Source organism: Puntigrus tetrazona, chromosome 9 (genome assembly GCF_018831695.1).
Source record: "Puntigrus tetrazona isolate hp1 chromosome 9, ASM1883169v1, whole genome shotgun sequence".
In the NCBI taxonomy this organism is placed as follows: domain Eukaryota; kingdom Metazoa; phylum Chordata; class Actinopteri; order Cypriniformes; family Cyprinidae; genus Puntigrus; species Puntigrus tetrazona.
Window position 1 is genome coordinate 14,449,135 of NC_056707.1, and position 12,083 is coordinate 14,461,217.

General features: G+C 38.5%; 1 protein-coding gene across 2 annotated transcripts; it reads left to right on the forward strand.

Annotated features, from left to right (window-relative positions):
• The first annotated feature begins 341 nt into the window (after nucleotides 1-341).
• On the forward strand, nucleotides 342-11,291 carry mphosph8 (M-phase phosphoprotein 8). Of its 2 annotated transcripts, none has more exons than XM_043249112.1 (14): nucleotides 342-695; nucleotides 4,328-4,477; nucleotides 4,567-5,580; nucleotides 6,186-6,276; nucleotides 6,368-6,850; nucleotides 7,242-7,364; nucleotides 7,522-7,610; nucleotides 7,890-8,030; nucleotides 8,140-8,220; nucleotides 8,618-8,772; nucleotides 8,887-9,044; nucleotides 9,134-9,258; nucleotides 9,345-9,428; nucleotides 10,056-11,291. In XM_043249112.1, exons 1-14 carry the CDS (start codon nucleotides 597-599, stop codon nucleotides 10,095-10,097), a joined length of 2,835 nt encoding a protein of 944 aa, XP_043105047.1. In that variant the 5' UTR covers nucleotides 342-596; the 3' UTR covers nucleotides 10,098-11,291. The 2 variants fall into 2 exon arrangements, with proteins under 2 accessions (XP_043105047.1, XP_043105048.1); XM_043249113.1 differs by having other exon boundaries at nucleotides 343-695; nucleotides 4,570-5,580.
• The last annotated feature ends 792 nt before the right edge of the window (nucleotides 11,292-12,083 follow it).

The following is a 12,083-nucleotide window of genomic DNA, read 5'->3' on the forward strand; positions in this document are numbered from 1 at the left end:
TTTAGTAAGCATTTAACATCCTTACTAAAATGTGATACCGAAAATGCTGTTTAATTTATTATTAACAGATGCATGTTTAAGTTATTAGGCTATTTTGAAATAAATGTTTGATATTATGTATAATGTAAATATGACATTTATTTTAAACGTTTAACATGTTATAAAGTCAAGAGATTTACTTTAGCGAAAGTCACTTCACCTCATGTTTCTAGTTGTCTTTTTGTCGCCTGTGATATATTTAGCCCTTGGGAGAAGATAACCTCAGTCATATCAACTGTCACGGTTTACACACACACACACACACACACACACACACACACACACACACACAAACAAACAGAGGGATCCTCCTCCTGTTGTAGTACTCCCCGTGTTGCCACGTCCGCTCACCATAACGCGTACTGGAGGTTTTTGCCAGGTCAGACTGCTCTTCTTTCTTGCGTTATCTGGCAACACCGAGTACTATCATCAACAGTGCGCTTCTACTGCTGTATCCGTGTGTATGCGCAATAGTTCGGCTGCTGAGCGGCCTTTATGCTCTTAGCACGCATCTATAACAACACATCGCGTCAATATTTTGCTTAGTTAAAGCACAAATGGCTTCCGGAGCCGAAAGAGCGGAGCCTGGAGACAGCGAACAGGACGAAGAAGATGTATATGAAGTGGAGAGGATTATTGACATGCGAGTGGAAGAGGTGAGAGAGAATGTTTGTGGCAGAGCTCTGGATGCCATCTTGCTAGCGGTGTAGCATGTCGCTATTACTGCCCTTAATAAATACTGCACACATGTTTATAATTCAAAGGATAAGGCCACGGAAATAGCCAAAAGGGTGATTTTACGGCCTGTTCGCCTTAAAACGCTAACTTCCCGCTGGGCAGAGAGGCTGCATTCGCTCGTTGTAACTTTCTGATGGTTAGCTCAGATTGAGCCACGAGTAAAGGCGCGAGTCAGATTCTGTGTCAACAGCTCTTGTTGTTTATATCTAAAATGTAGATGCATTTCTACTTTAAACCCCGTACTAAATCTGTCCACGGCTAAAGTGTGCACCGAACACTACCAGTGGCGTTTTATGCGGAGCTAAACACTGTTGACAGCAGTGACAGTCGTTCAAGGGTTTATATGCGCCCTTGTTTACAGCATCCACACACACGAGCTGTTATATCTGGAATGTCACGTCGTCAGTTCTCTTCGGGCAGAAATTAATAGAAAGCAGAGACATATGGATGACTAAATCTTATGCGAATGCTTCCCATCACACAACTTGTAAATGAACAAGTGTAAACATAAAAAATACAAATACATCTCTTACGAATATATAACAGATTAATCTTGTTATCCCTAATGCATTACTGACGGGAATGCATAACAATGATTCATCATTTATCGTCGTTTAATTCTCATACGTTTAGATTTTTTTTTTCAGATATAGTTACAGCACTTAAAAAGTGTTGCTGTGAGCAAGCCGTTTTAGACATGGGTTTGGTCTGTGGAAGTGTGTATTTGAGACGTGAGGTGAGGTTGGGATCTGTTTGGAGTCTGTGTTTCCCTGTTCCTGTCTAGGTGCTTTATGCAAAGGTCTCTTGGGCTCTCATGAAAAGAGAGAGAGAGGAATATCATATTACAGACCACTGTCCTCACCTTCCTGGAGATCATGGGTGAATGAATGAATGATTTCTGGAAGACCGTTTTATTATGGTTGCTCCAGCTGTGTTAAAGGCACGATTAACTGATCACTTAATTCCAGAATACTTCAGTTTATTTTGGTGAAGCTACATTGAGCAGCGCCTAATCTAGAAATATCACAAGGGCGTGTGTGTGTGTGTGTGTGTGTTTGTGGAACTGTGCGTCAGTAATGCTCAAAGAACAGGTGTTAAGTGACCAGCGGGTTTGTTATTAAATAACTTAAAGAGGAAAATGAAGGCAGATAATGTAGTGGTGTGAGCATAAAAAATGTAACTGATAGGGGATAGTGATAGAAGAGAATTACAGACAACTCAGTTGCAGCTGAAACTCTGTTGGCGGAGATTGATAAGCCTTGGTAAAGTGTATTGAGGAGGTCAGTGTTTAGAGGACACATGACACACAAGGCATGTAAAATCCAATTTTGTAGCGCTCATTGCCCTTCGAACTAAAGTCAGATCTATTGCAGTCACTGATTTGTCATATCTGTAATGTGTGAGAGGTGACTGAGTATATTTGAACATGATAGGTTTAACTTTTTTTTTTACTTTTTTTATTAATTCTATATTATTGCTGCCTCTTATGTCTCCTTTTTACCACATCATTTTCTTGGCTAATATAGATGGTGCTAAAACAGTGTCAGTGTCAATAATTTTTTATTGTTTATTATTGCTTGTTTAATATTACTTTGTTGAAAATAAACTGAAGGACATCCATTTATTGGCACATACTCCAGAAATTACATGAAAATCACAGTTTGAACAATTAAGGCTCGTGTGTAAACTATCTGTGATCGGTTCACAAGATGGCATACCACAAAGGCTATAATATATCCGCATTTTTAAAATGGCTGGTTGATCAGTTTATAATGTACAGCAAACACATGTTAAGTATGCAGTACTGTTTAAATGTATGGGGGTCGGTAAGATTATGGGGGTCGGTTTTCAGCATTAATTACAATAAGAAATGTCCCTTTACACAAAATCAGCTCATTACAATGATATATATTATATCATAATCATATAATAATTTCTAAAGAATTATGAGACACATAAGGGCTTCTGAAAATTCTGCTTTAAATGGCATTTTAAAAATATATTAATATATAATACCGTTTACAATATTTTTGATCAAATTAATGCAGCGTTGTTGAGCAAGAGAGAGAAAAAAACATACAGATGCCTTTTGAACAGTAGTGTGCAAATACCAATTTATGTGACTGCTAAAGGTCACCCTGTTGTGTTGTCATTAGCATTAAACCCATAATTAGATAGCCACAGAAAGATTATGCTTGATTACATAGATAAATTACTAAATCAGTTGTTTGTTTGCCCTCGCATTTTGATTATCTGATACATTTTTGAAGTGGTATTTTTGTTCATTTGTGACCCTGCAAAAAAGTTGCGATAACATAGTGTTTTAAATGAGAAATATTTCTATCTGTGTTTCTGTGTGTCAGTCTCAGCGTCCGTCACAACTTTATCCGAATGGTGTCCATTCATACTTACTGCAACGTGAGACAGTCAGTGATGGCTTTGAGCCAGTAACAACCACTCTCAGATCAGCTGACAGCCTGTGCTTACTAGACTACAGCGCTTTGGCACAAACACACAGACAATCATGTCTTTAACTCACTTGTTTACATAAATACAGTGATTAACCGCTTCTCACTGCTGCTTGTTCCTGCACAGAGGCAGTTTTACAGGAAACTATCACTATAATCTAAGCCAAGGCTCTCGAAATAGGCGCAAATTTACTAACAGTAATACAAAGACAGATTTGGGTTAACATACATAAAAGTACGCTGAGTTGCTTGCCAGTGTTGTGAAACCAGTAGACGTGACAGAGGAAAGAGATATCATCCACTCTGTCGATTGGGATTAAAACATTATTTGATCTTCAGCTAATATTAATCCTCCAGATAGAGTCACAGGAAATAAGAGCAGCAGGGAATCAGCTGTGTTTGTTACTTAGCAACGAAGCAGATAATGAACTTCCCTTTGAAACTAACCTGTGGTGCTCGGGATGTCTGCTGCTAAGCATTAATTACTGCCTTAATGCCTCCTATAAACATCACCCATCTCATTGTTCTCTCGTGTAGTGCATGACACTAGTGAGAATGTGAGGTAGACATCTGACACTGCAGCCTAACTAGTATTTTAATGTCATTAAAAAAAAATATGTAATTACAAGATAAAATGTATTTCATGTTGTATCCACACTGTTAGTGACTAAACCGATCATGCCACTTATAAACATGGTATAAATAAATATCAAAAGTTATTAAAAGTGCAACAGGGAGTTCATATGTATTTCAGTGCAGAGTAGAAATGCAAACTGCTGTGCATTTATTTTTGCATTAAATTATAGCCATATATAATGCATTTGTTATTTTTGTCGAATGTGCTTTAGTGAGACTGAGGTAAAACTGACTACCTTTCTTGTGTTTCCCCTTTCTCACCACTCTGCAACTGACCTTACACCTTTGTAGCATTTTTCAAACCTAAACTAACAGGTGCTAACTAATAGGAGGTTTCACGACCCTTTAAATGGGTTTAAACCTGTGTTTTAATGTACATTACTGTCACAGAGATTGTAGGTATCCCTCTGGCAGACCATGATTTTTGTCCTCTGATATTTTTACAGGGAGTAGTGCTGTACCGGGTTCGATGGAAGAATTATTCTTCAGACGATGACACATGGGAGCCTGAGGCACACTTGGATGACTGCAGGGAGGTACTGCTTGCCTACAAAAAGGCCCTGGCTGAGATGAAGCCAAAGAAGGAAACTGGCATGGTGAGACTGTTAAGATGTGTGTTCACATGACTGCAGTTTTTCCTAAGAGCTTGTCTCTGTGAATATTGATTGTGTTCCATTGTACCTAGAAGCTTCCCATGAAGAGTGATCTGTTCGATGCTGATTCTGAGAGTGACAGTGATAAAGAAAAACACAAAGAATCACCTATAAAGAAGAAGAAGAAAAAGAAGAAAGTAGAGGAATCGGATGATGAGATGCCTGTGAAGGAAAAGAAGAAGAAGAAGAAAAAGGAGAAATGGCGGGAAGATAAGCCTCTGCCTGCACCTGAGTCTGATGAAGAGGAGATGGAGAGCAGGGATCCTTCCCCTACACCTCCTAAAAAAGACATAAAGAAGAGGCTCATTGAATCAGATGAGGACGATGCCCCAGTTACTCCTAAGAAACAAAAAAAGCTTGACAAACATAAAGATGGAGGAAAGCAGAAGAAAGAGAGCGGAGAGGATCGCAAGAAAAAGAAAGTAAAGTCAAAAAAAGAGATTGATTCTTCAGATGAAGAGGATGAGAAGAGCGACGTGCCCTCTGAGTCCCACACGGATGATACGACGAACACAGAAACAAATGATTCCTTCAAAACCACAACAGCAAAAACTACAGACAAATCTGTGAGAAGTGAGAGTGGGGGTGATCTCAAGCAGGCCAAGCTGAAAAAGGCCAAGTCTGACTTGAAGCTGCAAGGTTTTAAAGACCTGATTCAAGAGAAGAAATCTAAAAAGTTAGAGGTTTCGACAGCCACACCTAAAGACAGTAAGCACAAGAGCCTTTCTAGTAGCAAGAGCACTAGCAAGTCTTCTCGCAGCGAGGAAGAGCCCGACTCCAGTGACACAGGTATAGCTACGTCCGCTCCCAAGTCGAAGGTTAAAAGCAAAGGGCAGGAAGCTCAGAAGCTCTCATCTGCATCTTCCTCCTCCTCATCATCAACAGCATCAACAGCCCCCATCAAGCCCAAAGAGGAGGAGTTGAAGGAAGATGCTGGTGAGAAGGGAGGTGCCTCTAACTTGTTTGAGAAGTTCCTGTTGAACTGTGAAGCAAAAGATCGCGTATCAAGGAGGCAAGCAGACCAGAATAAGAATCCAACACCGAAGGTACACGTCTAAAACTCAGATGTAACCCATTCTCTTCCTTTCCTTTTTTGGCATTACAACAGGTGTAGTACCTTTATAATATTATTTTTATGCTAAAAGAAGTCTTCTATTCTCAGCATGCTATTTGACCACAATACAGCTAAAATGAATTTATTTATTGTTTTTTAATCCATATTGTTCAATATTCATTATTACAATGTATTTCAAGTAAGTTTTCTGTCCTGTTTTATATATATAAAATGTATTCTTGTAGTTGAATTTAACATTCTTCAATGTCACATGATCCTTCAGATATCATTCTAATATGAGTTGTTTCTCATTTCTGATCAGTACTGAACAGAGATGCGCTCCTTTATTTCATTTTTTTTTAATTTTGGGGGAAAATAGTTTTTTCATGAATTTTTTTATTTATTGTCACTTTTGATATATTTACTTTGTCTTCATTAAATAAAAATATAAATTTCTTTACATACCTAACTGCAATCAAATCAATAATAATTTAAGCAATTTAAGTTGGGTTTTTTTTCAGACGTGAATGACTTTTTGTCTTCAAAATATTTGTTTATGTTTGTTTTTTGACTTTTTTTTGCCCACTTGCTTTAAAGGGTTCAGGGAAAAATGAAAAGAAATCTAAATTGTCAAAGCAGTCTCCTGCACGTAAACCTGATTCAGACAAGGCTGAGAAGGCAAAAGATGGTAAAACTACATAGCTCTCTTACATTTTGTTTAATGGTCAAATTCTTAATGGTTTTTTGCTTGATTAAACGCTACATTCTTCTACTACCAGTGCCTCGACCTGGTCAGAGTCCCGTCTCTATGGAGACTGATGAGAAACAGGAGAAGGGAGTATACGAGATGGAGAAAAGTGATAAATCAGACGAGCTGGTCCCCAAGTCAAAGGAGGAATTACAACGAGAGCAGAGAGAGGAAGAGCAAAGAAAAAGGAAAGAAAAATTGGAAGAAGAGGAGAGAAAGAGAAAAGAAAGGATTGAAGAAGAGGAGAAAAAGAAGAAAGAGAGAATAGAGGAAGCCCAACGGGAGAGAAAAGCACGCATGGAGGAGGCACAGAGGCTTGCAGAGGAAGCCCGGCAAGAGCGATTGGAAAGGAAGTCCACGACTGAGTCAATAGCGTCTCCTGACTCAACAGAAGACTCCAGATGGAAGGACAAGAAGAGGAGAAGGAGGGAGGACAGTGAATCACGGGTCTTCACCGCCTGCGATGACAATCAGGACTCTCATGAGACCATGGAGCGCTCAGACAAAACTCCCGGTTTGTATTTGGCAAAAAGAGATTCAACTTTTGGAAACGTGTTGCGACACCTGCATTCTGTTCAATTGCACTAGGGATGCACGGCTAATTTACATAAAATGAAATACATGGTTGGCAAACTGCAAAGGTTGGGATTTAATTCAATACATGTTCATTGTGTTTTTGCGTTTTGTGTTCTTTTACACACAAGCAGCTCATGTTCTGGTGTTTTCAGTGTCTCAGAGCAGCTCTGTATATTTATATATTTTTTTTTTTGCCTCAAGTTAGTAGTTGTCAAACAGAAGAACACATGCTATATAATCATTTGGAATTTTTTTAGACTATGCATATGGTAGCTGATATAGGTGGAGAACCTAAGCTGGATGCCAATAACAGTGTTTGTGTGTGACAGACAGGGGACCGCCATCTCTAAATCTCGGGGTGGAGCTCAAGCTGGACTGGATGACACTGGAAGACTTTCAGAAACACTTGAATGGAGAGGATGAGAATCTCTCTCCGCTGGCCTTAACTCCTAGTGAGTGATACCCACACAGAAAAACAGAAGAACAAACCCCTCCTGAATGGCATATTTCAGGCCCATCATAGATTTAATGTAAGTTTTCAGTTGGTTTAAGGTTTTTTTTCATTATTTTCTTCTCTTCTCTCTTGCTCCAACTACATGTAACTTTCAGCGGAGCTGCGAGAAGCAGTGAAAAATGGGAATTACCTGGCAGTAAAACGTGCACTTAGTTCCAAAGAGGACTACAATCTGGACCAGGAGGTATATTTATTTTTGCTCGTCCCTCTCTGTCAGGTGTTTTCAGTCAAACGTACTTGTCTATAGTACTTGCAGAAAGTTACGATTTGTTAAAACATCTAATGTAATGACATATTCGTGTGGCATCAATAAAGCAACATACTTCTGTATTCAGATGGTTTAAGTAGAGACTAACGGGACATTTTGCAGGGCAGCCATACCTTGATCCATGGGTTTAAGTGTTGTTTGGGAGGATGCGGTGTGACGTCTTTGAATGTTTTGTGTATGTGCCGCCACCTGCAGGACTCTAGCGGCATGTCCTTAACACTGCTGGCTGCTGCAGGCGGTCAGGACGACGTCCTCAGGCTGCTTATTAAGAAAGGAGTGAAGGTCAACGCTAGACAGAAGAATGGTACCACTGCCCTGATGCATGCTGCTGAAAAGGTGCAGAACACTGCTCTGTTCAGGAACTCTCTTGATAACATGTTTTACTCCAGTCACTAATACAAGAGAGTTTTAACATATAAGTAACTCGCTGTTCTGTTTGGTGCAGAACTTTTTGACGACGGTAGCCATTCTCCTAGAGGCAGGAGCATCTGTGAATGCCCTGGGTGGAGAAACGGCTCTCATGAAAGTAAGAAGGGAGTTATTTTGACCTGGGAATTAGATCTCTACAAACATAAACTGGTTGGTTAATGACCCTATGATTCAGAAGTTCATTAAGAGTCTTAAAAATATTTGTAAAAGAAAAAAACAGCAACTATTAAGTTCAACAAACTGAATGTATTTGTTCAAAAATACAGTAGAAATAGTAATTATATATTATTACAAAAAAACCCAAAAACATTTAATTGTCTTTTCAGCAGTCATTACTCCAGTCTTCAGTGTCACATGATGCTTTAGGAGTCATTCTAATATGTTAGTTAGAAAAATTTGCTATTTTTTTATATTTTTATTGTGATGCCTTTTTCAGGTTTAGGTTATAACATTTTATATGTATTGAGTGCTGATGGTTGAATAATTTTTTTAAGGCTTGTAAGAGGGGCAATGCAGATGTGGTTCGCCTCCTGCTGGAATATGGGGCTGACTGCAACATCCTGTCTAAACACAAGAACACTGCCTTGTACTATGCCAAACTTAGCAACAATTTGATGGTGTATGATCTCATCAAAGACCATATGCAAACGTAAGTGTTTAATAGCTGCTTTATTCAAACATCTCCACATTTAAACATAGAACACAGGCCGGATAATAATCTAAACTGTTAACATAAAGGACGTATGTAAAATGCATCTTGTAGGTTATCAACTGTGGCGGAGGAGACAATCAGAGCTTATTTTGAAACGAGGCTGGCCCTGCTGGAGCCTGTATTCCCTTTGGCTTGCCACAGATTATGCGAGGGACCAGATTTTTCACTGGAATTCAACTACAAACCCCCTCAACACACACCCGGAGAAGGTGAAATACTTGCTTAAAATTCTTCTGTTCTCAGTTACTGCAGTTTAATTTCCAGAATTAGTGTGCCATTATTGTGCATTCTGTCTCAGGATCTGGCATCCTGCTTTTTATCTTCCATGCAAACTTCCTTAATGAGATCACAGCTAGACTCTGCGGGCCCTGTAGCGTCCACGCTGTGGTCCTGAATGATAAATTTCAGCTGCCCATTTTCTTGGTAAGACACAGATGTCAAATGTATTGTCTCTTTTGTTCTGTTGAATATCTACATTCTCTCATACTTTGCGTTCTGCTCCCCTGCAGGACAGCCATTTCATATACTCTTTCAGTCCTGTTCAGGGAACCAACAAACTGTTCATTCGTCTGGCAGAGTCGCCCACAGCTAAGGTACCTCACATTATTTAAATGAGAGGGTTTATACTGCTTTATAAGTGCCAGAACATGCACCAAAGTAGGGCATGCCTCGTTTTGATTTTGTTAAATGTGCTGTGCTCATGTTTATTTAACAAAGTCAACTGCCAAAAATAAGTCAATGTATGGGAAATACTAGTAATGTATTTTGAAATATCAGAAATGTTTAAAAAACACATTACCATTAATTAAAAAAAAAAAAAAACTTGCATGTCTCCATATATAGTAATATTGATTTATTGTTCAGCTCTACTATTGATCTGCCTCTGTCTAAACAACAACAGATAGAACCAAGTCTTGCCCTACGTTTTTTTTACTGTTTTGATCATGTTTGCTTTAGTTGTACATCAGTATGGAAGAAAAGATCTTATGCTACTTCTATTAAAATGTAACTCTAAAGCTGTTTTTAGCCTCAGTAAAAAAATCAGTTTCTGATTTGTTAGAGAATCATTCTTAGTTCTTTTTTAATGATCTTTTTAATTAATTGTTCTTTCATTCTGGTTTTAAAATATCCTCCTTAATCCAGACTGGAAGATAATGGAAAAGTGGAAAGCAAGCTTTATGATCATTAAAATGTGGTAATGTGTTTCATATTTTCCACAGGTTAAACTGCTAATTTGTGCATACAGAGTCCAACTACAGTGATGCCACAGTCCTCCCTTCTAGGTTAAAGGTCACTGCAGAAGTTCAGCCTCCCCAAGAACTGAGACTTTTCCTACACTTGACACATGCTGAGCAGGAGACGGTTTAGAAATAGTTATGTTTTACTTTGGGGAAAGACTGTAGTACTAACAGTTCAATAACAACAGTCACAAATCTCAATCTGACTTTTAATATGTGCTGGGTTAAGTGTTGCAAGTGTTTCTAGGGGTCTGATTTTGGATAGCAACTGCATCACACATGAAGGTCAACATTTGTGACAAATTGGGTTTGTATCTGAAGGTCATTTGTAAATCTTGTTTGTAAAGTGCACCTTTTTATTTTATTTTTTTTTCTTTTAAATAGAATAATTTATCACAGACTGTTTTGTTTTATGCTCTGTTCTGTTTATCCGATGCGCCTCGGTCTTTATTGCTTGTGCAGAGTGAATGATTGAACGATTGAGCAGTTCTTGTCTCCTGTTGCTTTGTGCTTGTGAAACTGTGACAAAACTGGACCCAAGTGTGACATTGAACTCGGAGTGGGTGCTTTAAAATACAAGTTTCCATATTTTGTTTACTGAGAATGTGATGTTTTTTTTTAAAGGCATGAACTAGTGGCATGAATCCTAAATTGGACAAAAAGAAGCCATTATAGTTGAAGAAATGTTTGAATGTCACATTTGGGTTGTGAACTATTTTAAGGGCTAATTTGTTTTTCCATTGAGAGGAGGAAGATTGCAGTCATCCAAGTAGGAGTGTGATGAATAGAACAGGTTCTTTCAATACTGATTAGTAGGGAACGTGAACCGTTTCATGTGTGTCGTCAGGCAGGTTTGTTCCTCAGCTCGGTTTAATTTCTTATTAAATTTCACATTAGAATGTCGTTACCTAACTGTTCAACATACAGCACATACGTTCAGGTCATCTACTGGTACTGATCATACAGATCACATGAGTTTAGTTAGTGTAACATTACATAAAGTTATTAATGACTGAACTAAGAGTCAGATCGGGAATGTACAGCTGGGCTCATCTTGAAAAAGCTTTGAAGCGCAGTGGCGTTCTTTTCTCCTGTTGCTCATGGCCTACCTCTCTTTGTCCCGTCTTTGTATTATTAGTGAGAGAAAGACTGCTCATTGATTCACTTCCTCTTTTGACTACAGTAAATAAACTGTACATATATTTCCATAACAATCAATATTTTGTCTTCTCTCCTATTTACTATAGCAACAATAAATAAACATTTGGCTAGAAGTTTCATTAGCTGCTTCTGGTGTTTAATTAGGTTTAGAGCTATACTCTGCAGGACTGTGTTTGGAGGCCCCTGGTTTTCAGTACATATTCTGTAATCCAAACTCATCCTGGAATTCACTCTTGTGCGGAATTCAGCTCCAACGTGCCTCAGCATACCTCCCTGACAGTTTCTAGGATGTCTAGCAATTCGCTGCATCAGGTGTGCTATAACACCCTACAGAAAGCAACAAAAAGATCTGACATTTTCCAGTTGATTAGATGTCTTCGAACTAGCAAACACTGGATAACCAACAGCTTTAAGGACTAAAAATGCGCACATGCATAAGTTTTTATATAGAAATATAGAACATTTCTGAAAACATTAAGACAAGCTGGGTTATTCTGATTAATCCGATTTTGATAAATATGGCACATAATTCACCTAACTCAGTTCCTGGAGGGCCAGAGCCCTGCAGAGCAGAAGCAAGCCTAATTAAATACATCTGATCCAGCTAATCAAATCCATCAGTCTTATTTGAAAACTACATAGTTTGTATGTTGGAACTAAACTATGCAGGGATGCGAGCCTCCAGGAACTGAGTTTGACACCCCTGCTCTACATACTTAAAGTCAAATGTGTTTATGTTGTATCAGTCATAAAGTAAAAACATGGAATTAATATTAGTCCTATTTAGTGTCTGTTTTGTCAAAATAAGTCTACATATTAAACCCTAATGGTCTTCCCTTATGTTAGTTA